Source organism: Folsomia candida, unplaced genomic scaffold (assembly GCF_002217175.1).
Source record: "Folsomia candida strain VU population unplaced genomic scaffold, ASM221717v1 Fcan01_Sc003, whole genome shotgun sequence".
NCBI lineage: Eukaryota > Metazoa > Arthropoda > Collembola > Entomobryomorpha > Isotomidae > Folsomia > Folsomia candida.
The window spans coordinates 13,982,001-14,007,896 of NW_019091195.1; the positions used below are offsets into that span (position 1 = coordinate 13,982,001).

The window sequence follows — 25,896 nt, forward strand, 5'->3', positions numbered from 1 at the left end:
TGTCCAATGAGATTTGCAATAATTAAGTTTATCGCCTAATTTTATGAGTTAGTTAAAGAAAAAAAGTCTGTGAATAGTTTTACACGTTTTACATAGGTTTTAATACAATTGTTTTAAATAAAAGATTTTTAAGGAGAGAAAATTAAACAAAAAAAACAATTTTCTGATATCAAAATGAGTGTTAAATTAGATTAAACAGTGACATTTTTATTGCTGACTCCCGACCGAAGCGGGGTCACTCAGAGCGTGTATGCATTATAAACTTCGACTGTTCAGCTTTTTGAGGAGTTTCGTCGGTTTTGGTCAACTTAGGACGAGGGCGAAAAACTGACGTGCGTGGGGAAGGCTTGGTCATCATAATCTATGTGAAACGTAAGTTTGAGTCTTTGGATTCATCAGCAAACATTGCGAATGTATGTGCTCAGATATGTGTATTGAACGGAAAAATTACACATATGCAAGCAATTACAATATATATATTTGTTTATTCATTGGTTAAAGCTGTCACATCAAAGCTGAGCATTAAGACGTGGAGCCAGCACTAATACATCCAGGCATTCATTGTTTGCACTTGAATTGAAACAAGCTTTTCGCAAATATTTGCAACAACGGCCACTCAGATTATGCAACTGTAGACCACATCCTCACAGTGCGCTTATACATACATAAGTCGTGATTCTGAAATAAGTAAAAAACAGTGTAGGGTATTCAGCATTCCAGAGCTTGACCACTGCAAATTTAGCTTGAGGATGAGTGCGAGCACCTACCACAGCATTGCCACAAACTATTATACCAAGACTTCATTTTCACAGCAAAATAACGCTCGCAACCATGTGAAAAAGACACTGAAACCGAGGATGTGATTACACAAATGTGCATGCTTATAGAGTTGCAGGGGGAGATTTTCATGATTTCTCTTGCCTTTGTCAACCGCCTTCTTAAGACAAAGCAATGTAACACCTGTCGAGAATCGCACGCGAATGGGTGAACCTGTGTTTGGCAATGAATTTTTTTATCCCCCTGCATAAATGTGCAGGTGAATGTGCAATCTGCTGCTGTTAGTTTTTTTAGTTTTGGTCAAAATGTGAAAATTACTTTCAGACGTCGTCATATGCAAGGTGCAAGGTCAATTTTGTAATAAACTATCGACTATGCAATACATCTGCCATTCATGCCTGTGGCTCGTGTCCTACATATGTAGTAGTATTATTTATAAGTCTTCAGTTGCCCTATTGTCACTAAAAAATTGCATGTGGTCATTTCATGCAGATATTGTATTGCCACTCAAGTAAATAATAAAGCTCTGCATTTTTATGTTTTTTTTGAGAGCCTACGGATGTGGAGTAGTCTAGAAGTGTTTGATTTGGACGAAAACAATATCTCTCATTTATTTCCAACGAATAAAAAAACAATTATGTCGTAGGTTGAGTAGTTGGGTTGGTGAAAATGAGACCCAGTCAGTCCTCAGAGAATCCTGCATACGACAAGTCATGTACATCATAAATAGATGACGATAATACTTACGCAAACGGACATGCGACATTAAATATATTCAACCGACAAACTTTATTATTATATACATTCACTTATATATAGGACATGCCATCTCAAACATAGGTAGGCACATAATACGGTTAAAAAGAGTACAGTGGAATGCAAGCATGATTATCATTATTGAAAAGGCATCACAAACAGCATGCTCATATGTTCAAATTAAAGTCTGCATCAAATTTCACATCCTTATTTAGTGTACAAGCCAAATGCCAATTTGCTTAAGCGAGCACGAACGAACAGATGCGAAAATAGATTTATATATAAATCAAGATCTAACATCATCTATTTTACGTGCATACAAATATAAGTAACAATACATTCTGGTACCATGCACCAATTCAGTTTGTCATGAATAACAATAAAATTCGCTTGGTTATTAAAGAGTGCATATGTGCATATGTAGTGTGTTACTTAATTCAACTAATGGAATATTTCATGGCAAATCGTCTTTCATGTCCAGGCAGACTGGCACCAAAAAATTATGAGCAAGTAATTATCCAATGAAAGAAGAAAGAGAGAACCCTTATAAGAAAAAATATTGCATTGTAAAATTCGGCCAGTACGAGTCCTTATCTTGATAAATATATGGCATCACGTATTTCAGATAAAACTCAATACAATAGAATATTTAAGTTCTTTTGCAAAAGTCCCAGGTACTTTGTAAATTGATACATATCCTAAGTCTTATCTTTTTAATAGCTACACGTCATGTATTGAAGTGACTGCTTTGAAGTGTAACCGGACACTAATGGCGCCTAGTAGTCATTAAGATTTGTGATTTGCCAACTTCTGGGTGGGTTCAGTATCAGGTAACTATTGATGAGAATCGTTCCATGATGTTGTCGAATTACAGTTACGTGTGTACTTTTAGTTTTTGAATAAGGTGCAACATGCATCAGTCTAATTTGAGGTCTTTGGTCGCGTCTAGTACTTGCTGCACGCGGTCGTCATGTGGTTTCGTATTACTAAGATTATCGTTAATTTCTCCAACTCAATCCCATGCAGCAATGTCTACCCAAATGGGTACGTTATATAACCAAATAAGGACGAAAATCTGTAAAACAAATGCATGTTCACTTATTTTTTTGTCAACATAATTGCGAACAAATAGTTGCATACATACTGGAAAACAAATGGATAGACAAAAACCGAAGCCATGCTCGGGTTAATTGCAACTTACGCCGAGGATATCAAGCTGAATATTTGGGACAATTTACTTGGGGGCTTGGGTTCTGCAAGTCCACCTCGACTTATACGAATATGAGGAGGACGGGGTTTGCACAGCTCTTCACGGTCATGGCTTCGTCCTGACCGAATGTCGCATAAGAGTCTCGCTTTGCACTCCGCATCACATTCTGGTGCCACTGGCGAATTTTTGTTGTAAAATCTACAGAGATATTAATTTCATATGGATAATTACTTAACTACGCAAGATTTATCGCACAAGACATATTTTGATTGAGCAGTACATATACCTGTAGTATAGATTAAACAGTGGCTTGTTCTCGTACATGGACATGACCAACTCGTCCCATTGCAGAGGGTTGAGAGAGGAAAGACCGTAGGCTTCTCTAGCTGAGTATAACTTGTACCACGTCAATTGTCTGGCCCGTACACGATTGGCTTCTCCGAGATCAGTCACCCAAGTGTCATGATCTACCACGCTCTATATCGACAAAGGGAATAGTATTATAATAATTAAGGCTTACTCGAGATGCAATAGTTATACAATTTTCCATACCCTGGTGGACATTGGATAATCGCCATCAACGTAGTAAATCCTATACCCTGGGTTGAGATTGAAATATGGTGTCACTGAAGGTCCAATATATGCTATACTTGCAGCCCTGTAAGGGTCTTCTTTGGGATAAAAGATTTCCATTTCGTCGTAATGTGTGTGTCCAAAAAATTGAGCTGCGACAGTTCCCTCGTATCTGTGTACAATATGTAGCGTAATTGAGCATGTTGCAGTTCTGAATGTATATGATAAAGGAATCATAGAAAGATGAGGGGCTGTATTTTCTTACCGAGATATGATGTCATAATAATTTGTAGACCATGTAGCCATGCTGCAAACAAGTTCAAAATATGAAAATGAGAAGAAATTTCAAATTATGCAAGTAAATTAATATTATATGCATATGTATTAGATTATACTAACCAGTCGGCATGACCGGGGGGTATGTGACCTATAGGATTTAAAGGCACATACTTAGCCTTAGTGTGTTTAATATTAGTTAGTAGAATACATAAATATAAACAAAAACCAACCAATAATGTGAACCTTTTCACCGAGTAATTCTGAGGATTGTAGCTCAAAGATCAACCACTTTAACTCGTCCACGGGGTCAGTACTATTTACAAGTAACCACCTGCACAAATTTAATGTTTTATGTACCATAGTTTAGTGTTTTATCATAGTCAAACGGATAGGCTTATGTCACCAATTACCAATTTTTGTTGTTGCAGTAATTCATGTTAAGTGAGATCAACTTGAATCCTGGTTTGATGAGTGTGGAATAAAAGGCTCCTTCCCTTATCGTGGTTTGTGTCGTGTCTGGTAACCATCTTGACCAATCGTTTTGAAGCTCCTTGTACAACCAGTCGATGCTGAACTTTGGATCGGTAACCCATGGAGGGGCGAACCCATTGACTGTCAAAAGAAAACAACAATGTTGAACCTTAGACGTCGCAACGCATTAATTCATAAAACTAGAATACCAATAGAAAAATGACAAAATCGCAAGGATTTTTTTCACAAATATAAAAATTATGTGTACCTGGAGCTGCTTCATGATTTCCAAGCGCAGGAAAAATTGGAACGTACGGGAAATATTGTGAAAACAAGTCGACCGTTTCCCTAATCATTTTCAGATTAGTGTCATGGGTTTGATTCTGAAAACAAAGTTGAATGCAACATCCACCAATTAATTATACGTTTATATCACATTGATCAAATGTCTGATTACCCAAACATCATGGGCCGGAATATCTCCAGTCCAAATGATGTAATCAATGTCCTGTCGGTAGAATTTCAAATTATTTTCATAAAATTCATCATACAGCTATGAGTTTCATGCTCATCAGGAAATAAATAAGCAAACTAACGCTGTGAACTTTGCTAATATGTTCAAACATGGATTCCATTGTGTTACGAGGAGTATCGCACTTTCGATAATCCCCCCAAAGGCCTGCACCCAAGTGCGGTCTCGGTGGCTTTGGTCCCGATGTTACTCTGCAACATAGAGGTTCCCCACAATCTGCATTGCTTCCTGGTTCGTAGTAAGGGTCCCAATGAGTGTCAGATATCTGAAGCACCTTCAGTTTTGGTGCTCCTTTCTATGAGGAAATAACACAAGTGTAAGATTATTACCCCATGTCGTCGAGGCGTTTCGATTAAAACAGATATAGTCAACAAATGGTGTCTGCAAATACTTTGCAAACATTTTTGGCCGAAACCGTTATTTTTGTACGCATGCCATCAGCATCATGTCATTGTCATCATCATTCATTTCATGGCCGGAGGGAGCGTTCTATTAATATTCCGATGAAAACCACTCAGCCAGACAAATCCTCCACTGTTCAAATTCTTATAACTCTGACTATCTAACACTTTTGAATCTTATGGTTTGTCGGTAACGTAGATTCTGTGATAGATGAGTCGCTAAAATATTGTGCGATAAACTTGGACCACAAAAGTTTGTAATTGAATTTTAAACACTTATGTCATGCTCTATCTCATTTGTTATTATGTCACTCATGTCAGATACTGTACATGTGTAAGGATTGCAAAAAAGCCAATCGCGTCAGTGCATAAAGCGATTGTTATTCTGGCGTCATCCACGCAGAATCTGTGTCGAAAAAGTTCATTCGCCCAATTCTCAAAGTTCAATATCGTCCAGCCTATACCACTACATAGATATTCAGCTTAAACATTTAACCAATAGTATCCCAATAAATATGTCATTTATATAGTTATTAACTTTGAGAAAAGGGTTGTTGTACCTTTGGTTCCGGAAACCCATGAAAAGGTGGTTTTGGGATGGGAGGAAAAGCAACGTCCCACCTACAATTACATGGAATTTGCATACATTTATATGTAGGAGACCTTTACAATAATATCATTTTCTCTTTTTGAAGCCAGTCCCTTCTTTCCTTTGCATATATTAATCGTGTGCATACCGCCAATTGGGAGACACAGGAACTCCGCAAGTCTCGCCTATAACTAGGGCACAAATGTCATTGGAGTCAAGGACCACCCCTTTGAGCACCTCAACAATCTCATCCTACATAAACAAGAGGGTCTTGTGAGTACCATGCCATAATTTATAACCTTGACCTTTGTGCACTTTCATCAAAGTGCACTAAATTGAAGGTCACTTTACTTATTATAAAAGAAATTCTCAAAATTTACCACGTAAATGTCAACAATTCCAGTACAAACACGAGGTGTCTGCATCTTTAGATTGATACCTAAATAAATATCGGTAAATCGTGTAAGATGTATACATAATATCTTCAAACTGTTTACAGAGAAAATACATACAAAGCTTTATAGCAGCAGCAGCAATTTCGGAATTCCGTCGTCCACTTTGAACGTAGTGGTTGAGTAGACTAACGCCTGTTATAAGCATGATGTAATTTATTTCAGTTACGATTTATCAAATTATACAATCTTTAGTAATCTTCTATTCAAGTAAGATTATGTATAAGATACTAACTAACCTGCTTTACAAGCACTGCAGGACACAGAACTCATGACTAGAATAATCATTATAATGACTATTTAATATTTACTCATGGTAAATCACTTATAAAAATATGGAAATACTTCACGTTACCCGAAGTCTCAATTTCCCGTACCACTCGGCTGAGGTCTAGCACACTGGAAAATCTGGAAAATATGGACGATACACCGTCCAGAGATCGACCTGAGTCTTCCCTCGTAGAAGTACTCCTGCTGTCACCACCATCACCCGTACTGGTCAGCCTTGTCGACGTTTGATTCAATGTCGCGTCCACAACCTGATGTGTCAGCTCATCAATTTCCATTTCCTTCCTCAACAGACCCCCTTTGCCATCATCCGGCTCATGATGAACCTTTGACCTGTCGTCAGCTCTTTTCCTTGGCAGATAATTGCTCTTCTCGTTGTCATCGTCCATTTCAAAATGCTCCTCAACATTGGGCGAGGAATTATTGTTGAGACTAGATGAGCTACGTAAGGAGAGCATCGAGTAGTGAGCATTGTTATCATGAACCTTGACACTGACACTGACTCCGGGGTGAGTTATGTGATGTTCCTTGTACTGTTGTAAAAGTTGCCGATGCAATTTTTGCTGTTGTTGGAGTCTCGTCCTCTTGTTCACCAAAAACTCGACCGCTCTGGTGTATATGTCTTGGCTGTGGCTGGCTGGTTCTTGTGGCACAAGTGGAATTCTAGGAGAAGGTGTGTGGTTGTCATTGTGGTTTAAGCTCAGTAAATTATCTGGCGTTGCGGTAACAAAACTGTACTTGGATCCTGAGATTGATGCTAAAACAAAAAACGATATTCTAAAATACTCAAAAACCATTTTTTGGCACAAAGTCATTTCTTCCCTAGAAATTTCGTTGACAGTGATATTACGGGAAATTATTCAAGCCTTCTAACAAGTAAATGATAAGTCTAGTTCTGGTCATAAATATATGGATATATTTACTAGAAATTTAACGTGTTTCTTGTGACTATGATTTATTATGTACGACAGGAAGGACCTGCTGCAAAATCGAGTAAGATATGTAGGCACATAAAATTGTCCTGAACCGTTCGTCTCATCTCATCTCCAATCTCATCACAATCTTAATTAGGACACAATACAAATGTTGATTATCTAGAAGTTAGTTTTTTTCGGCAATGTGGGCAGTAGTAGTGGTTTATCTTATGGCAATTGCCTCCTCGTCCCCACCAAGAATTTAAAGTTAGGTGAATTATTCCACAGCCTGTTATTTAATCTGGGGTCGAACTGTCTGCCGTAGCCTGATAATAAAAATATACGTCTGAGGTCTGACTGGGTCTGAAGATGAGTTGAATCTTGTCTTCGGTGCATAAAGAGAAATTTGATTATTGTGCAACTATTGGGAAACAAGTAACTGTGAAAACATTACAGCACGAGTAATGTAAATGAACATAGGTAATACTTATTAAATACTATCATCAGCGTTATCGTTATGGCTGATTTTAAGCTGCAATCTACCACACTTGTGCTTGTCTCAATACATAAACTCGTCAAAAAAGCGAGGCTTCCAATTGTGGCAGAACTTCAATCAAAGAACTAACAATAAATTACGCTAGTCTAGCTTATAACTCTAGAAAAGAAAATTTGAGAATTTCTTACCACACAAAAGCAATATTCCAACTGCTCCCACCAATCTAACAAGTTTACACCTATTCGCATAGGAATTGGCTCCCCGTCCTTCCAATATTTGACCCACTGCTCCCGTCCTGACCCACTGCGTTTCTCTTGAGGAACTCATTTTTCACTTTTATGTATAGTAAACTACTTTAAACTCACATTAAAATCTTTTCTCACGTTTCAATAACATCAATTCCATCGTGCTTTATGCACGTGTTTGAATGTCATACAAGAAAAAAACTATGATGGATTATCCGAAAATTATGTCGAGTTATATAGTTTTTACAGCTAAGGTCAATATTTTTCAAAACAATGTAGAAACTGTATAATTAAGTATGTATAAAAAAGTTCAGCTGGTAAGGTTAAGTATCAACATCCAAGTCTTTTGGGGTCAATGATTATTTGACGACTGATGAACTGAGACGCTGCTGCTGCTGTTGCTGGACGAACGAAATGGACCTGTTGATTTTACAAGCTGTGAGATGAAGTAAAAAGGGAAGAAGATTGGTCCAATTGAGAAAAATGAGATGGGATGATCTGCTTGTAAATTGTTCATGGTGATCTTGACTGTGTTGTTGGACGAATCATTTTGAAGACATACTTACCACACCACTACCGTACTTTGAGTACTGATGGTGCTCGTTCGGGGGTAACGTATATGTCTCATTAATTAAATAAACACGATTCAATTGTTTCCTACAAAGTCAAATCTGAGAATGACTTGTGTTAATAATGAGTCTCATTGAAGAAATAAATCTACTGCGCCACCACTATTAATCGATCATATGATGCTGCTGAGAAGGATGAATCAAATAATCAACTCCAAGGTTAACTGCTGAATTAGACACTCTTCTCTGTGTGGTCTCGCAATATCCTGATGACGACTGTCGACATGTCCAATCCCAAAGTATTTTTGAACAACTTTATCACTTTAAATATGTGGGTTCAACAACTCCAGTCAAAAATTATATTTTACATTTTTAGGACTTGTGCATGGGATTAACTAAATATAAAAAAGTACGAAGAAGCCTAAATAGCAACTTGACCATGCACACCACCCATGAATGTGCAATGTTCTTTGCCACGAAGCAGTTTAAAGACTGTGGAAGCAAGTCTTGGTTGAGTGACTTTTTTAACCCAACTTTACAACAATGCATCCAACACAGAATATGTCAGTTTGATGCGTACAGGTAGTTGGAAAAGTATCTGCACAGGACATGCCTATTCTGCTATAATAGTTTGTAGTTGGTTGAATTTGCTCTTGATGGAGGGAGTTTCCTCGACCTTTTGCCGCAGATAAAGTGCGGATTGTGGATGTAAGTATGTATGTAGTGCAAATTTAGGATTAGTGTGGTGCATACCTGTGTTAATAATAAATTGGATTATGAAAGCTATGATTCCACCATAAAAGAATAAATCCTCTCCCTGCATTATACATTATTGCTTACTTAATATTAAAACATACATACTTTCTGAGCACGCAAGAATGATCTTTCTACTAATGCATTTATAAAATGAGACCCGACTACACATTTCGCAAGTCGGTTTAGTTATAATAACCATTTGAAGGCCGTCCTATTTCCGAAAACTGTTTACTATTAAGTATTTTACTTGATTTCAGAACATACACCGACATAAACGATCCGAAGGTGTCTCGTTGTTTACAATATGAATGTATTTACTAAAGGCTCCATTAACCCGTAATTTATTATAAGGAAGGACGCAAATTATGGAATTAAATTAGCACCTATTAAAATTGTCTTGCTTTGTTTTCCATTCCGGTCTTGTTAATACCTTGTAAGATTTTTAATTACCTCAAAATGTCGAAAACTGTGTTATACCGAATCCGCACTCTGCACCTCATTCATTCATCATGCAAGTATTACTAAATTTTCCCATGCATTCTTGGTTGGTTAAGGTCAGTGAGTATTTAGGTTCATCACTGAGCTACCCCATATTTCACTCTAATGCGGCACCGTGGTTAGAAAGACAAATTAACAGGTAATCCTAAAACCTTATATTCTTTACATTTCTTACACATTCTCTCTTTCTTGAGGAAGAGTGAAGTGAAGGTTCAACGGTAATATACTTAAAAGACGTGAGGAGGTTCATCTCGTGCAGTATTATTGTTACGCTCATCCAATTAATGTTCAGTTTGCTCCCATTGATCTCATTTAAATTACGAATACTCACCTACTTACTTACATTTCCCTCTCAATGAAAGATTTTCGGTCTAATTTATCACATGCTTACATGTACCAGTGATCCTTGATCGTGGTTTTTAGAGGAAGCTTGATGGTTAAATTAAAATTTATTATGAAATTTTCAGCGTTTCCATTTAGCAAGTACGTATTAAGTTATCACATAAAGTACACTGATAATTTTATAATCATAATTGAGGAAAATATGTTCGTCTTGTTAGTGCTTCAATAATGTGCAAATATTGTAAATAAAAATATGTATCTGTACAATTTAGACTAGTCTGGCAGGAATCTCGACACAGACGACGTCCTTGCCAGTCGCGTCCTTAAGCTCCCACTTGACGACGACCTTGATTTTTGGATAACTTCCAAGAACCGGGAGTTTAACCGAGTACGAGTAACCTTGTCCAGATTGCAGGGGACACGTGATGTTGGAGTTCTGACAAGCGTTGACTTGGGGGAAATGGAAAGGCATTGGCACTCTGAAATCATATAAAATTCATTATTCTACACAACTCACAATCATTATTACAGAAATTGACTTGGCAAAAAAATGTAGTATATACATACCCAGCGACAACCCCATGGACCACAGCAGTCAATTTGGCGATGTCCGCCTTGGGGGTGAAATTAATGTTGATGGTGACATTCGTGCCAGTCTTCAGGTTGCAGACATCACTGTCGCAAGGAATCACTTCCACGTTTTGGATGGACGCGACACTCCCACAATCCGTGTGAGGTGTTTCACTGAACTCTTGCATTAAGTACCACCGATTCACAATGTAAGGTCCATGGTATCGTGGTTTGGACTCCGAACAAGGTGCAAAAGTCGCCAGGAGAGCGGCTGCAGCAAGTATGCACGTGGACTTGTTCATGTTTAGTATCTCCTGTTTATTTTAAATATTATTACTCCGAGTTAATTTGTTGCCACCAATCAATTTATTTTATACCTTTCCGTATTTCTCCGTATGACAAGAGTATTTGTATTGAGACTTAAAAATAGAAAGTTCCAGTGTGTGACTTTTGAGCAATGCAATGCTGTGCAGAAATACATGCATAAGACTAAAAATAAGATGAGATCAGAGTCTAAATATGTGCCACCACTTTTCTTACCCAATAATTATTGTGAAAGGTTTCGATTGATAAACTGGAAGCCAGCTTTATTCGTGCACCACTGGATACAAGATAGTGTAATCTTGAACTGTTTCTTCTCTCCTCATGTGTGCCCCTGCTTGTGGCTCTTCTTATGGCATATCACATAACAAACAGAATTTTGTTAGCTCTAGATTGCTCGTATCTATTTATATTATATTTTCAAACATCACCACTGACCACTACTCAAAAACCGACCAAACTTAGCACAGAAGGACGTGTATTATTGTTCATTCATCAGAAAAACCTACCTTAACCCAAACCACAAGTACTTACATATATGCATAAATATACTAGTGTGTACTCGGTCGGTTGTAGAAGAACAAGAAAAATTTTATTGTGCACTGGCTCCGAGGATCCGGTGGAATAATGGTGCCACAAATACACTTATCACCCAACTGACCAATGTTTAACAAGACATCTCATTTAGACATTTTAGGCTTTACGACGCATTAATATTTAATGCACAAGTATGTCTTCATATATTTAGGTATGCGGTTCATGGAATTTACGTCCTGCATGCAATTGTCGCATGTGATGATGCGTCTTCCCCTTGTACTGCACATATTTATGATGTATGACTGACATGAGAAGAGAGGACTCTCATCATGCCTCGCATTTTTGTATTTATTTTTAATACTATTTATTTACAGTCTGTACACAAGGAACAAATTTCATACCAACATCACGTAGCATTGACGTGAGCATGGCTATATAGAAAAATAGATGGATAAAGGATGGGTGGTGATCGTGTGTGATTGAAAAAAAAATGTATTCGGTTTGACTATCAGTCTGTCAAAAATGGTCATGCAATAAAATAAATGTATGCACAAATTTTGCCATTAGTTTGAGTTTTAGACTTGTGAGTAATAAATATTTCATTATGTACATAGATTCATAAATAGTCTAAAAGTTAATTTAAGGAGGTTCAATCTAGAGTCAATAAATAGTCTCACATGATGCCTTCACATGATGCATTGCTGTAATATACATCTGCATGTAATCATCGATGTCACACAATTTGTAACATTGTCTAATGTTAATCAACCTCTTATTAATGTGACCCATTAATCAATATGTATCATGTCACTTGTGCATGCATGACATTCTCACGATATTTTCAATGACTCATTCACCATTTCTAAAACTCCTTAAATATTTCAATAATAAATAAGTTTGTGATGGTTTAGTTTATTGACATAAGACTTTCTCAACTCTACAAGTATACTAATATCGGAACGTGATAGCATTGGTATGAAGAATGAAACTACAGCATGTGACTTTTTAAAGAGGAATGCAACGTGATAAGTACAAATTTCAGGCATCTACGTATTACAATATCACAATCAACAAAACTTGTGTTAATAATTATAATAAAAACAGAGATTGACAATAACAATTTTAATCAATTCGAACAGGAATTTTAAGACAAACAAGTAGATTTCCAGTGTCCTCTATAAGTTCTCCTTTGATCCACAAGCTTCCCTTTGGGTATTTTGACTTAACAGGAGCTGATATAGAATAGTTGTATAATTGACCTTTAATAATTGGACAGGAAACTCTAATGTCTTTGCAGGCATTTGGCTGTGTTATTATATAAATGCATATGTTTATTATTTGATTTTTTTGTTGACCAGTCACCAGTAATATACAAGTAATAATAATATTTAATAGTTTTACTAACCTGTGGGAAGGGGAATGGAACTGGGATGTAGTCAATGATTCCATAAATTTTGGCCTGCAGTGTTTTAGAGGATTTTTCCGATAAGAAGGACATTTTGAAGGTAACATTGGTTCCTCTATCCAGCACACATCGGTCACCACTTTTCAAATCACAAGGAATAATCTCAACTGATTTTAAAACAGACTCTGATCCTCCACAATTTTTGTACGGTGTCCCAGACGTTGTATCGTATTCGTATTGTGGGAAGTCTTCATCAAACCGTGTCACAACCATAATTGTCGATGATGAAACAATTTTAACACAAATAAGTCTGCAAAATATTAACACCAAAGAGGCTAATTGAGACTGCATAGTAAGTTTTTTTATTTGCAAATAATTTCTGGGATTTTGGACTTGTGACTAAGTGCACATGTTTATGGATCAATTTCCAAAAATAAAATGAATGAAAACCTCAACTCACAAGAATTGACCTAGATTGTGCAGGCATGTCTATGACATATGTATGTACGTATGTTGTCTGTATGTATCACACGCAATTCAACTCCATCTAATTTTCTACCAAGTATCATATTTATTAGACCAATAATCCATCTAATGAACCATAAATAAATCTACTCTGATACTGATCATGGATTGTTGTCAGTTTGTATTATACGTAAGAACGAATGTGATAAGAGAAATATTTATGGATTCGTATTTATGATAAGACAGTTGTATTCAGCAAACTATTACGACTTAGAAATACCACTTCCCAGAAACCCTCAATGCATTTATAACAAACAAACATTGTGTGAGACATCCAGTTTTATTGTCGAACGAAGGTGAGATTTCATACATTTTTTACATGAACCGAAATTGACAATAAATTTTGATAACTGGTAATTTTGTTTTCTACCAACCATGGTACATGCATCATAGATATTTAGATGCGCAATGTCTTAAGAATCTTCGGGTAATTCCGTATTGTTCAAGCAGTTGTCCCAGTCTGGCCAATAGCGAGCCCTTTAAATTTCAAAGAAAATTATATTCACTTCACTCGTAAACTACTTATTAAGCAGTAATAATAATATGTTGTACGTACCTCATTCTCCAACAAAAGTCAGACAGATTTTTGTACGTTTCTAGTAAAGCATAATCAATTTTAACCCAAATATTTGAGCATTTGATTTTTTGACAAAATACCTTTCACGGTTTTCTGAAAAGGACTGCCATCCATGTTCCAGAGCATTTGACTCAGCATTGCGAATGCAGTGCAGTCCAACTCTGTAGCCTTGTCTCCACCAAGAAAGAAATTATTGGGACCTGGATTGAAATAAAGGTCTTAGTACTACATATTTTAATCACCAAAATAAACATTCAGTAATCAGTTTCAAAACATACCCAAAAATTCCGAAAGAGATTTCAAGTCGTCGTTGATGGCAGAAATGACATCGTCAGAAGTCTTTTTTCCAAGCCCATGGAACCATGCAGCTTGTTCAACAGTTCCTGAAAAAAATGCCAAAAAATGTCTCAAGGTTCTTAATAAAATATTCCCTGCATGTCTTCATAGTACTTACTGCAAACGTCAGGGATCACTTCAAGCGTCTTTTTTGGCAGCAATTGAATGTCCCTGCAATTTTTAAGCGTGGTTTAAAAATTAATATGTAAAGTACCACATAAATAAATAAATTTAAGGAATAAAATTAATTACCCGAGTGATCGAGCTCCGTCATAAACCCATCTCCATAAAGCTATGCCCCTATTGTAAATAAATCATGTTTAGCACTTCACATTATGCAGTTGTAGTTTTTAAGCTTAATTACTCACCAGTAGAGATGGTTTTCCAACAAGTGATTGTATGCTCTTGCCACAGCCCTTTTCTTGTCATCAAAATCTTTCTCTGGTTCCATCCCATACTTGTTGACGATGTACGCCAAGCAGTTTTGAGAGTCGGAAATGTCCTCCAGATCTAAAGTGATCCACGGGCTGCTTCTCGATCTAGGTTCGGATCCGGTAAAGTCCACCTGTGATGAAGAATGCTAAACATTTTATTCCTTCTCAACTTTTCTGAACTTGAAAGGTTCACCAAGAAACGCATGCATTCTAACCCACCTCATAGTTGATTCCATTGACGCGAAGAAAAGTTTCCAGCTTGAGAGGATATGGAGCGATGCATGGGGTCCTCCGACCTCTTGGACACTGATGGAGCACGAGAACTCCAGGCTGCTTGGCGTCCCCTTCTTCCGGACTTGTCCCCCCTTTCTGAATTTTTACTGGTGACGACGTTTCATCAATGTTGAACACCACCTTGTTCTTTGATTGTGCTGCCTGCTTCAGCTCGTTCCGTTTTCTGTGAAAGTACCAGGCAGCAGCTCCGCCGATTCCAAGAGTGGTGGCCAAACTCACTCCCACGGCCAGAGTGTTCTTGTCCACATTGGAAATGAGGGTTTCGAAGTACGCTACGACCCGGTCCTTCTCGGAGCGAAAACGATCAAGGAATCCCTCCGCAATTATAGCGGAAGATCCCCCAGCAGGAATTCTTGGCTTTAAATAACTCACCCCAGGAACGTAAGAAGAGGTCGGCATGGTGGGCATTGGATTGGCCATGGTTGGAGTTTAATTGTATTATGAAATAGAATGATTACGAGCGAGTGACAAAAATTTTGAGCTGACAAATGGAATATTTGTGACAAGGAATTTGGCTGGGTTGATTTTTTTTTCTCAGAAAAAAAGTATGAGGAGACGTCAAACTCAGAATAATTTGAAAAATAACATTGTTATGCCAACATATCATGGAAGAGAAATACTTACAAGATCTCTCATATATGCCAACATATGGAAACTACTAAAACTATAAAATCACCGTTCGGCCCCTTACAAGATTATGTAAATGACCTATCATTAAAAATATAACAAAATTTCTCCAATCCTCCTTGAGGTTGATTGGGAACAGCTCCATAATTGATGCCGCATTCCCACGTTAAACTAACCGAAATCCTTTATTCCCTTTCATTGATGACTTCAATCCCATACTTTAATAAAATCAATTACATATATGAAACACAAGTACATGCACATATTCTTGTTAATCGCACGATTATCTTTATTTGACAGCAAATTTTGACAATAAATAGTTAAGAATCAATAGAATAATTGACAATATTCAGTTCCATCTTGCCATCTACCATGTTATAGAAATCTAGACACACAATAAAACAAAAGCCGTATTAATTTATAGCTTAATTGTGAAGTTAATGTTTTTCGCAGTCGTACCGTCACTGCCAACAGTAACTTGTAAATGTCTGATTTTGCCTTTCCAGGGCTTCTTGCAGTTTGGGCTGCAAAATTGCAGCAGTGGCACGTTTCAAGTCTTCAGTGTAAGGAGAATTTTGAGGTGCGAACATGTACTGGGGTGGGGCATGGGACATTGGGCTCATGTAATCCCCCATTCGGGGGTACTGACCAGGGTGGCTGACAACTCCGGGGTAAACAACTGGTGCCGGCGTGAGTGGCATTTGCATGTAGGAATGCATTTGCATTCTTTGATGTTGCATTGGTGGAATGTACTGGTGTTGTGGCACCGCAACGTCTTGTCGTACACCCGAATTCCATTCATTACGGTATTGAGTTGTCATTGTAGATGGGAAAATATTGGTGGGGACATTGTTCGCTACTGGAATTTTTGAATCCGCATTTCGCTGATCCGTGGTGGATTTAGCAGAAGGTTGTTCGAGTTGAGACTGGGAGACGGGAGGCAATGATGCTGTCACTTCGGGAGGCTTGGCAGCATCAATGATTTGAGGTCTTACGGAATTTTGCGGAGTACTATTTACAGGTGCGACAACCGGTCCATCCAATGAGCTCTGACGTGCAGTAACGGTTGACATTTTCTCCAGACTTTTCCCGGAATCCAATTTCTGTTCTGGTTCAGAGTGGGCAGCAATATTGATGCTGCCATTTGTTGAAGTGATGGATTTGGAATGCAAAATCGAAGGTGATCCACTTAAAGAATTTTCATTGGATTGCTTTGTATTTTCTTTAGTCTGAAGGATCAAATCAGCCCAGTCTGGCCAATACTGGTCTCGCATACGAATGACATAATCAATCAGCAATGGCTGCCTTTTGATAGCTTTTTCAAATGGTGATCCGGGCATGTTCCAAACCTTACAAATAAAGTAATGGTTTGATTTATTTGCAGAACAAGATTAAAAGGAGGAGAATTCAGACTCTGCATATGAACTCTGATAAAATTACCATTTGTGCCAAGAGAGAGAACACATGACAATCCACTTCACCTGGAGTATTTCCCAGAAAGTATTTGTGCTTCCCTAAAATAATGTGGTAATTAATTAGCGCATAGATTGTTCTGTACTTCATCATCTATCTGCATAAATAAGAAACTAAAACAATACTAATTTCCATTTTATTTTACCAAGTGCAGAAGTAGCATCGGCCAAACCTTGAATAACGGTTGCGGTCACATCCTCCTGGCTTCCCATCCCTTGATGTTCCGCAGCCCGAATCACCGAGTCCTTAATGTTGGACAAAACTGCTGCGCTTGTAGGTGCCAAGGCCTGAATGTCCTTGACTGACCTGCCACCATCATAAACCCATCGCCACAGAGCAACGCCCCTATAGAGCAAGAAGGGAAGATTAATTTACCACTATTTAACTGGAAATTGTTTCATTTCAATTTAATCTTAGCATACCATGCAATTTTACTTTCGAACAATGTGGCAATAAGTCTTGCAGCCGTCTTTCGACTTGATGTTGCTTCTTCCAACAGGTTAATATTGAACTTTTTCGTGAGAAAGCTAATGCATTGCTTGTGGTTCTTGATTTCTTCATCTCCAACCTTGACCCAAGGAGTCTCTGAGCCGTCAATGGTAGTTCGTACCACCACCTGGGAATAAAATCACTCTCATTGTAAATTATTTTCAGCTGTACTATGACGGAAATTTGATTCTGTAACCATCAAGCACTTTAGTTTTACCTCATGTTCAATGTCTGCCACTCGAAGGAAAGTTTCCAGCGTTAGCCCAAATGGTGAAATTACTGGGGTGAAGAATCCCCGAGGAACTTGGTACAGAATAACTTTCTCTTTCTTGGGGGGCGGCTCTTCAGTTTCCGTTTCTTCGTTCGCATTCACGTTCCCATCTCCAACGACATCATCGGCTATCGTCACAGGGATTGGAATCTCGGCTTCAATTTCCTTGGTGAAGTCATCGAGACTGGGTGTAGGGAGGAACAAGTGTTTCTTGAATGCAGAGTAGGCCAGAACCACTGCCGATCCAATACCAAGTACCGCCACAAGTCTTCGAAAACTCCGCTGTTCAAAAAATCCAGCGACGGATGAGTCCGAGGAAACAGGTTCTGGATATGCCAAGTTGGGTCTGATGGACGACATGGTCACGACTAATTTTGAATCTCTCAATTGAACAATTAATTTTGAAATTTGTTGTGTGGGTGCGATCCAAATTGATATTGATTTTGTAGGAATACTCGAATTGAAATAAATTATTCAGGACATTTATTTTTTTGGGAGCTGGATTATTTTTATGAGGCTCTCGAATCGTCGTCTTGGAATTAGAAGTTTTTGGAATTGGAAAAATTATCAGTAAATTCCGCACTGCCAATGAACTAAATATTTATTGCATCATAGCCAACAGTCTTTGATGACTTATGAATGTTTACATATTGTTTAGGTTATCGTAAAATCGATTAAATGTTTGGTACCACTATAATAAGATTAAATATACTTTAATAAGATTAAAATAATATGGCATGGCTTTGATACGTACATACTTCTACATATATTCATAATTAATTACACCACATATTTATGCGCTATATGATAGATGAAGTTGTTTTATAAATTTTTATAAAATTGTTGCACCACCGCGATGAGACGAATACGAAATTTTTTGCATGTCACTCAATTCGTCGTCAAAGTATTCTGCATCAGCATCAGGATAGAGAACAACTAAACGAGCGGGGTGATCCGATGATGGTTGACAAGTTGACACCTTGCACCGAGCGCAAAATAAGACGCGTTCGTCAGGCGGAGCACCATTTTTATGACTGCAGATTGACGATGACGCCAAACAATCAGAAGTGAACGAGTCACAGTCATCCAAGGGAACAAGTTTGTAATACTGATCACGGAAGCTAGTAGAATGTTTAGATGTTTGCGTTTCAGTTAGAATGTGATCTTCACTGCGGACATCATCCGAATTAGTATGCATCAAGTAGTCTTCCAGTCCTAACTGGTCGTCCCAATCTGGCCAGAGACGCTCACGAGTTCGTATACAATATTCCGAGAGGTTAGCAGATTCTATATATTATAATTATTTATTATAATTTAAAAATTTAAATCTATCTGGTAATTTAATATATTCATAAGTACCTCGTAATTTTTCACGTAGAATAGATTCATGACCCCACATAATTTGACACAGAACAGAGAAAGCAAAACAGTCAATTTCTGTTGGTGTGTCCCCAAAAATGTATGGTTTTTTACCTTTAAATAAATATAAGGTAAGTAAGAACGCACCATAATATGGATTGAAGTTCTTACAATTTTTACAATACCCAAATTCAACGATAATGAATCAAAATCTTTTGAAATCTCCAGGGATAGTTCCTTGTACGATTTTTTGCTAAACCCACAACTCCACAAGTTGGCCTTGATGGATTGGCTAAGTTGTTTGAAATCTTTGCAAATTTCGTTCTGGAGTTTATTCAAGTATTTGAATTTTCCAGAGTTTGTTTTTTTAATAAGTTTGTTTAACTTATTACCCATCCTGGCTGACACAATCTAAGTTCCTCGGCATCTTCGACAATCCACCTCCACGCTGTTAAACATCTACATGAAACGTATATACATACATATGTACACAGGTATGTATGAAGCTCCCATTTGGAAAAATACAGGAGAACAAACGCCAAAGAAAGTGATGAAAATAAACGCGATAAAAATTACGTACAAGGAGAGATGGTCAAGGGTAAGTTGAATGGACCAAGCTGTGACGTGTTCATCACCGTGAAATGTGTACATGTTGGTTAGGTTAGGGAGACGGTCCTTCAGCATTTTCATGCATTCATTGGCTCCACAAACTTTCTCCTCATCAAAAGTCATCCAAGGTCCAGTAGTGTCGAAACAGTCCACTGAAACCTACGTAAATAATCCCCCACAACATGATACAAATGCGATATCATGCAAGTTTGCTCTGAATATTACGTAAATACATAGGACGCTACACGGAAAGAAACCTCATTAACATTACCGCGCAGGAGATTCCCAGCAATCGGATATATGTTTCCAAGAACATGGCCTTCGGGGACAAACACGGCTATCAACCATATCAACCTTATCATATCAATCACATCGTATGAACCATACCAATCATATTTACCTTTATCAACCCGCGCGGAAATTGCTGCAGCCTGAAATGTAACTGGCTATTTCCAGACGATTCTAAACATTTATTTGACGCCGGTTTTGTGACAGCCTGAATCTGACAGTCCGAATCTAGTTCGACACTGGGTGTGACATCACTCGTCGATTCCATCATCAACGACTTTTGCTCGTTATCCACATTAACAGTGTTCAAAAAGTAGGCCGATCCAGTCTGATGGTCAACTTCACCTTCTTGCGAACGCGGTGATGGTAGAGGAGTTCGATATTCAGTTGGTGACCGTGATGGTGACGGCGTGCAGAATTCTTCCTTGATTGATTCTAATAAAGCCTCACGAACTTCATCTCGTATTAATTCTGTCGACGGTACCTGATCCCTTAGCATGGTTGAAATCATTCTTCTGTGACGAGTACGAGGAGCATCCTCATCAATCATAGCCACCTCGGGAAAATCCAAGAATTCTTCGTGGTCTCCACTTGCGTTGAGATCCCTACTTCCTCCATTTGTCGGGGTGTCCCGAGTGATTCCAGGTAACCGCCTCGTACGACCGTAATGACAGTAGATCACATAGACAAATGTACCAATGTATCCAACCAGAAATCCAACAAAGAAGATTAGCGTCAGTTTAATCATGTACCACACAAAATGTATCGTGCCGTTGAATGTGTCTCGAGCATATGCATTGACCAGTGGGGGATAGTTCCACATTATTTCTAACAGCAGTATTGCAAGTCCTAGAAATATAAATGCTTTCATAATGAAGTAAAACAACCAATACCGCTGGTCCCGAAAACCGATTATACGAGGAAATCTACCGTTCAGAATCTACTGTAGAAGTGAAATAATCGTCTTGATGAGTTGCTATAACTTTTAAGTTAATCAGCTGATTGTTGAGTAGAAAGTGCAAGCATGTTTGTAAAATTATTAAACTCAGAAAATTGCACCGTCAACCGGGTCATTATTGTCAGTTTTGCATTTGTGGTGACATAATATTTATTATTCCTAAACAGAAATACTTGCTTGAAATGTTACACAAGGTTTATTTGTAATACATTTGACATTATATATTTGTTTAATACTAAAAATCAATCTAAGGAAATAGTTTTACGTAAGCTGCAAAGTAGTTGGGATGTTGCATTGAATCCCATACTTTCGTGGCGTTGCAGTACCAATCATAAGCATTGTAGCGCTGAGGAATTTTAGAGAATGGAATGTCTTTCAAATGAGGCGCACGATTATGGCGAATAAATTTAGATATTGTTCTTTTGAGGTCCGCAAGTCTATTAAAACACGAATGCAATGTAAAATAACGTACACTGTACATACACTATAAACGCATAATAATACAAATTAGTACCTCTTTGCGTAAGATATCAATTTGGCATCTGGCACTAAGAAAAAATTTGGCTTGATTCTAGGATCTCTTCCTGAAGTAGTACTAAGAAGGAACTCAAGATTTTCTGTCAGTTTGTAATCATTTAATTCTGATTGAGTTACTCTGTTATACACGAAAATAATTTCAGGATATACACCCTCTCCTAAGGCAGACTCCTAAGTTAAATCAGTAAACTATAAATTAGTAAAAATTAAATTGCACATATATTTAACGATAGAATATGAAATTACCAGGGGATGTATCATTTCCGCTGAGCTTACTAGCTGGCATATATTTGGATCTAGAAGAGTGTCACTAACAAGCAATACAACATGACTAATAGCCAGTGCCCAACGCATCAATTTCAAATTCCACGTCTGCAAGAAACAAAGCAATATGCATGTATTCATGGTTTAATAGGTTTAAATTAACAAGAAAAACCAGACTTACCATTGAAGTATTCTCAAGGGTCCCTTGCTGTAATGCTAGGTCAAATGCAGCATCACAGCTAAAAATTGACGACATTTCGATAAAAATGACATTCTCTTCTGTAATATACATAAAAGACTCCATTTCATTAATGGGAGATCTGTCAGAGAATATTTGTAATTTTCTCTCATTTCTAGGATTGTTTGCCAAGTATGATAAAATTGTAGATTTTCCTGAAATTATTTATTGACCAGTATCATACATAATGCACACCACAATTGATCATGTCATAAAATCAACTATGTATTTAGAAACGAACTCTCACCTGTCAAGGGTCTCCCTAGAATAGCAATCACAAAATAATCGCCAGTTCGTTTTCCCCTATTCAAGAAAAAATTGAAAGTATCAGCGGGTCGGATTTTTAGCTTATTGTCAATCACAGGAATTGCAAATTCTTCTGGAAAACAAAACGGTTCCAACAACTTTCGAGCGAGCTCTTCAGCGCTCAACTTGGGTTTCTGCATAAAGCACAATAATATATTAAAAATTAGTTTCTTAAGTACAAGAGTATATGTACGATATCAGTGTAAAAACATATTAACACTTACATATACATATTAACACTTACTTCAATATTTACAATTTCTGCTGATTTCTTCTGCGAGTCCTTTGACTGCTTGTCAGACGATTTTGAAGACTTTTTTGACGGTCGCTGTAAAACGATTGGGCCAGGTCCCACAGATGATGAAGATGGGCATTTTTCTAATCTTGCACTCTGTGCTTTCACTTTTACTTCTTTCCCATTGCCATCCTCCTTTCTATCTAATATATCCTTCTTTTCTAAAGTCCTGACGGACTGGGACGAAGAAGACGAACTGGTGGAAGGGACAGTGGTAGTACTGGTAGCAGCAGGCCCCCCAGGTGGTGGCCTCCTTAGTAGGACAACTGGTCCTTGGATTGAACCAGAGTCGCCACCAGTGGATGACTTCTCGTCTCTTTCTCGGGGTCGGCGTCGATGTTCAGGGTCACAATCCGTGTCATTCCGACTACGGTCACGGTCTAGTCGTTGGCGATTTCTGTCACGTTCTGTATTCGGGCCTGCATCCCCCCGGTCATTCTCTTTCTGTCGATGACTACTACTGGATCTCTTCTCTGATTCTTTCTCACAATGTCGATCTCGGCCCCATGGATTACTGCCCGATTTATTTCCATCTTTGGGATTTCGATCATCACGATGTTTGGTACTTCTTCCAGACATCCACGGAACATCAACGTCGTCTGCTTAGGAGTTTAAAATAACACAAATGAATACATTATTCGATAATCGTACGCTAGTTCTGAATACATCGTTTTTTTTCGGGTTTATAAAACACACAACAATCATATTCTTGTTCAAGAACCATAAATGACAGGGTTTGAGTCATATTTCAATTTAGTCTAGACCTTGAATATTCTTTCTCCGCACAGGACATGCATTACACACGTTCACAAAGTAATTATTCCCACCAATGCCAAATACCAATTTGCCGTTTCTCTCTATACCTACATACATACTTACTTGTATGTCAGTAGGAAATGAAACACGCAATCGATTTTTTATGTAGCTCTACAATATATTATTATCTATTTGTACAGTGGAATAAGAACATGATATCTCTTGCGGCCTGCGGTGCTGTCTTGGCTGGCACCTTTCGTGTCCGAAAAATCCGAGTTTTTACACATCGCACCACGGCACGGGAGGTACCGAGGAATAGAAAACGCCATGAATTATTTGGTACGTTCACAGAATAATAGTGAATACACCATTAAGTTTCAAGGACAAGGGTAAAAATTACGTGCGACGACATGTTGTCCCACGTTATTATGAGCCAAGAAAAAATAGTACAAACAACCATTTAGGTCTGGAGGACTCGTTCGATGTTATCAGAAAAGGACTGTTGCATTCTATTTCTATTCCCGTAAATCACTCTGGACGTACATTTTAGCAATGTAGCGTTCTTTTTAAAATACCTTGTTGTCAGATAGAAAATAAACTGCCTAAACTTTCATCGTATCGTATGTAACACAAAAGTAGTAAATAAATTAATCCAATTCTTAAAATATTAAAAAAGAGACAGCCCGATTGAACTAAGCAGCTTAACAAAAAGGTACGTATAGTTTATTAAATTGTCCCTCATATTCTGCGCTGGTTCCGTGCAAATGAACAATGGAAAGGAATTCATAATAAAATTATATGAAATATAGTAAATTTTGGGCTTACAATATAGGAGCAAGTGAGGCCAGGCAGATTTCGCAAACTCTGTTGCGTGTTGTAATTATATGTACTAATTTTGATAGTTTTAATTTCACTGGTTCATTCTGAAATTTAAATTTAATGTTGTCTGTATAATTCGTGATGATTGGGTAATTGGGTTTTATATTAATTTGAAATAGTGGGTCGATCAGAATAAAATCTGGTTCGGCGTGAAGTGATCTGCTGTTGGTAAATATTCAGTCCCGCTGCAATTCGAGGACAGCAGGGGCAGGAAAACAAGGAAATCCCTCGTGTTTAATTTATCATCTCACATTTCTCATAATTTCAGTAAAAGTCTCATTTCACATTTAAATACATGAATTTCGTAGTCGGATTTAGTAAGGGAATCTTTTTTGCTTGAAATTGCTGTATTCACAAGTTTATTTTGTAATAAGGAATGACCGATGCATTGTAATATACATACTAATGCACATATTACATATGTATATTTTGTAGACGATGCAAGTCTCACAAGTCTCATGAATAATATGCGATTGTCACCTTCTCGTCCACTTCTGTATCTTTTGTGTAGTGTGTATTAATGGACCCCAATTTGGTACATTATTATGTGCTATTCACCAATTTCTAAAACTTTGTTCATCCCCATTTACTTTAAGAAATTTTATTCACTAATTGTAACAAATGAAGGGACAGACATTTTTCATGTGGGAATAAAATAGTCTCACCACATCATCATTAATAAAACTTAAGAAGGGGAGATTTCGATTCATTTGATTTTGTATAAGACGATCACATATTCTCCACTTTCCTTCCTATTTGTCCATTTTCTCTTCATTTTGATTTATTATGTATTGCTCAATGAAAAGGTTAGCAGAAGCACTGAAGCAGTCCTTTGAGTGCATTGACAAATTTGCAAATTCACAATTCGCATGCATGACTCGTCTTTCCGTGTCCGCGTGTGGTTTACGTGGTCTCATTATTTGGAAAAGTGAAATGAAAAAAGAGACATTTTCAACAACATTAAGACTTGTTCTTTTTATGCATACTTAATTTATAGAAGATTTGAATGACACAGTTTTTATTGTGGATGGTGGTTTATGGTTTGTGAGAAACGGATTTTCATATTGCATGATTGAAACGCGTTAAATAAATTGGGTTTTCATACAAGGTTTACCTATTTGCGTATGTCAGTTATTGTCGGGTTTTAAATATTCTAATTATGGAATATTTTCATACTTAATACTCATTTTCACTTGAATGATATAAAGACGACATCTATAATAGCATGGATTCCAATGATTCATGGACTGGTCTCCGTTAAACCTCAATCCTTTATTAGCCACTTAAATTTTCCCAGCAATTAGTCATGGTCAGTGGAACCTGGCATATGTAGTAGGACAGAATAATATCCTGTCTACATGTAAACCTTAAAATGCATTTCATGAAGATTAAAGTTTAAT

At 37.5% G+C, this 25,896-nt stretch overlaps 5 protein-coding genes across 16 annotated transcripts; all 5 read right to left on the reverse strand.

Annotated features, from left to right (window-relative positions):
- Positions 1 to 74: 74 nt before the first annotated feature.
- On the reverse strand, positions 75 to 8,933 carry LOC110847557 (sphingomyelin phosphodiesterase). Of its 5 annotated transcripts, XM_022094515.2 has the most exons (19): positions 8,550 to 8,933; positions 7,927 to 8,403; positions 6,396 to 7,085; positions 6,280 to 6,315; positions 6,101 to 6,175; positions 5,969 to 6,027; positions 5,737 to 5,840; positions 5,560 to 5,620; positions 4,663 to 4,893; positions 4,524 to 4,574; positions 4,335 to 4,449; positions 4,006 to 4,207; positions 3,826 to 3,926; positions 3,716 to 3,743; positions 3,582 to 3,623; positions 3,296 to 3,488; positions 3,030 to 3,220; positions 2,735 to 2,941; positions 1,543 to 2,608 (listed from the first exon to the last, which is right to left on the reverse strand). In XM_022094515.2, exons 2-19 carry the CDS (start codon positions 8,063 to 8,065, stop codon positions 2,566 to 2,568), a joined length of 2,568 nt encoding a protein of 855 aa, XP_021950207.1. In that variant the 5' UTR covers positions 8,066 to 8,403; positions 8,550 to 8,933; the 3' UTR covers positions 1,543 to 2,565. The 5 variants fall into 5 exon arrangements, with proteins under 5 accessions (XP_021950208.1, XP_035706324.1, XP_021950209.1 ...); XM_022094516.2 differs by lacking the exon at positions 1,543 to 2,608 and adding an exon at positions 75 to 361 and having other exon boundaries at positions 2,772 to 2,941; positions 7,927 to 8,933; XM_035850431.1 differs by lacking the exon at positions 1,543 to 2,608 and adding an exon at positions 75 to 361 and having other exon boundaries at positions 7,927 to 8,933.
- A 1,303-nt stretch (positions 8,934 to 10,236) lies between these two features.
- LOC110846228 (ecdysteroid-regulated 16 kDa protein) lies at positions 10,237 to 13,040 on the reverse strand. 3 transcript variants are annotated; one of them, XM_035850433.1, is made up of 4 exons: positions 12,982 to 13,040; positions 11,259 to 11,385; positions 10,716 to 11,032; positions 10,237 to 10,627 (listed from the first exon to the last, which is right to left on the reverse strand). In XM_035850433.1, the coding sequence occupies exons 1-4, from the start codon at positions 13,023 to 13,025 to the stop codon at positions 10,417 to 10,419; spliced, it is 699 nt and encodes a 232-aa protein (XP_035706326.1). In that variant the 5' UTR covers positions 13,026 to 13,040; the 3' UTR covers positions 10,237 to 10,416. The 3 variants fall into 3 exon arrangements, with proteins under 3 accessions (XP_035706326.1, XP_035706327.1, XP_021948595.1); XM_035850434.1 differs by having other exon boundaries at positions 11,259 to 11,388; XM_022092903.2 differs by lacking the exon at positions 12,982 to 13,040 and adding an exon at positions 11,096 to 11,183 and having other exon boundaries at positions 11,259 to 11,683.
- A 729-nt stretch (positions 13,041 to 13,769) lies between these two features.
- LOC110847840 (failed axon connections homolog) lies at positions 13,770 to 15,761 on the reverse strand. 2 transcript variants are annotated; one of them, XM_035850432.1, is made up of 8 exons: positions 15,073 to 15,761; positions 14,788 to 14,999; positions 14,672 to 14,719; positions 14,538 to 14,590; positions 14,362 to 14,466; positions 14,164 to 14,283; positions 14,063 to 14,102; positions 13,770 to 13,983 (listed from the first exon to the last, which is right to left on the reverse strand). In XM_035850432.1, the coding sequence occupies exons 1-8, from the start codon at positions 15,565 to 15,567 to the stop codon at positions 13,920 to 13,922; spliced, it is 1,137 nt and encodes a 378-aa protein (XP_035706325.1). In that variant the 5' UTR covers positions 15,568 to 15,761; the 3' UTR covers positions 13,770 to 13,919. The 2 variants fall into 2 exon arrangements, with proteins under 2 accessions (XP_035706325.1, XP_021950554.1); XM_022094862.2 differs by having other exon boundaries at positions 14,788 to 14,984; positions 15,073 to 15,758.
- Positions 15,762 to 16,042: 281 nt separating this feature from the next.
- Positions 16,043 to 21,235, reverse strand: LOC118434859. Of its 3 annotated transcripts, XM_035849309.1 has the most exons (10): positions 19,947 to 21,235; positions 19,759 to 19,825; positions 19,552 to 19,690; positions 19,367 to 19,480; positions 17,954 to 19,294; positions 17,670 to 17,863; positions 17,393 to 17,592; positions 17,215 to 17,288; positions 16,234 to 17,123; positions 16,043 to 16,159 (listed from the first exon to the last, which is right to left on the reverse strand). In XM_035849309.1, the coding sequence occupies exons 5-9, from the start codon at positions 18,365 to 18,367 to the stop codon at positions 16,236 to 16,238; spliced, it is 1,770 nt and encodes a 589-aa protein (XP_035705202.1). In that variant the 5' UTR covers positions 18,368 to 19,294; positions 19,367 to 19,480; positions 19,552 to 19,690; positions 19,759 to 19,825; positions 19,947 to 21,235; the 3' UTR covers positions 16,043 to 16,159; positions 16,234 to 16,235. The 3 variants fall into 3 exon arrangements, with proteins under 3 accessions (XP_035705202.1, XP_035705203.1, XP_035705204.1); XM_035849310.1 differs by having other exon boundaries at positions 19,367 to 19,690; XM_035849311.1 differs by having other exon boundaries at positions 19,552 to 19,825.
- A 111-nt stretch (positions 21,236 to 21,346) lies between these two features.
- Positions 21,347 to 24,710, reverse strand: LOC110846402 (protein SMG9). 3 transcript variants are annotated; one of them, XM_022093144.2, is made up of 7 exons: positions 24,443 to 24,710; positions 22,811 to 23,463; positions 22,508 to 22,700; positions 22,204 to 22,301; positions 22,005 to 22,130; positions 21,736 to 21,929; positions 21,347 to 21,658 (listed from the first exon to the last, which is right to left on the reverse strand). In XM_022093144.2, exons 2-7 carry the CDS (start codon positions 23,438 to 23,440, stop codon positions 21,469 to 21,471), a joined length of 1,431 nt encoding a protein of 476 aa, XP_021948836.1. In that variant the 5' UTR covers positions 23,441 to 23,463; positions 24,443 to 24,710; the 3' UTR covers positions 21,347 to 21,468. The 3 variants fall into 3 exon arrangements, with proteins under 3 accessions (XP_021948836.1, XP_021948834.1, XP_021948832.1); XM_022093142.2 differs by having other exon boundaries at positions 22,204 to 22,415; positions 22,811 to 23,460; positions 24,443 to 24,708; XM_022093140.2 differs by having other exon boundaries at positions 22,204 to 22,415; positions 24,443 to 24,707.
- Between the last annotated feature and the right edge of the window lie 1,186 nt (positions 24,711 to 25,896).

Coding starts and splice junctions, on each gene's coding strand:
- LOC110847840 (XM_035850432.1), bottom strand. CDS start 15,567: ATGGCCAATCCAATGCCCACCATGCCGACCTCTTCTTACGTTCCTGGG. Junction 14,720..14,787: donor TTGGAAAACCATCTCTACTG/GTGAGTAATTAA, acceptor TATTTACAATAG/GGGCATAGCTTTATGGAGAT. Junction 14,467..14,537: donor AGTGATCCCTGACGTTTGCA/GTAAGTACTATG, acceptor CATTTTTTTCAG/GAACTGTTGAACAAGCTGCA.
- LOC110847557 (XM_022094515.2), bottom strand. CDS start 8,065: ATGAGTTCCTCAAGAGAAACGCAGTGGGTCAGGACGGGAGCAGTGGGT. Junction 3,744..3,825: donor TGAAAAGGTTCACATTATTG/GTTGGTTTTTGT, acceptor TAAATCCTATAG/GTCACATACCCCCCGGTCAT. Junction 3,624..3,715: donor CCCCCCGGTCATGCCGACTG/GTTAGTATAATC, acceptor ACTTGTTTGCAG/CATGGCTACATGGTCTACAA.
- LOC110846402 (XM_022093142.2), bottom strand. CDS start 23,440: ATGTCTGGAAGAAGTACCAAACATCGTGATGATCGAAATCCCAAAGAT. Junction 22,416..22,507: donor TCTAGGGAGACCCTTGACAG/GTGAGAGTTCGT, acceptor AAATAATTTCAG/GAAAATCTACAATTTTATCA. Junction 21,930..22,004: donor CGGAAATGATACATCCCCTG/GTAATTTCATAT, acceptor GATTTAACTTAG/GAGTCTGCCTTAGGAGAGGG.
- LOC118434859 (XM_035849309.1), bottom strand. CDS start 18,367: ATGTCGTCCATCAGACCCAACTTGGCATATCCAGAACCTGTTTCCTCG. Junction 17,864..17,953: donor TGGCAGACATTGAACATGAG/GTAAAACTAAAG, acceptor TTTTATTCCCAG/GTGGTGGTACGAACTACCAT. Junction 17,593..17,669: donor TTCGAAAGTAAAATTGCATG/GTATGCTAAGAT, acceptor CTTGCTCTATAG/GGGCGTTGCTCTGTGGCGAT.
- LOC110846228 (XM_035850434.1), bottom strand. CDS start 13,025: ATGGAATCATTGACTACATCCCAGTTCCATTCCCCTTCCCACAG. Junction 11,033..11,258: donor CCTTTCACAATAATTATTGG/GTAAGAAAAGTG, acceptor TAAAATAAACAG/GAGATACTAAACATGAACAA. Junction 10,628..10,715: donor GTCCATGGGGTTGTCGCTGG/GTATGTATATAC, acceptor ATATGATTTCAG/AGTGCCAATGCCTTTCCATT.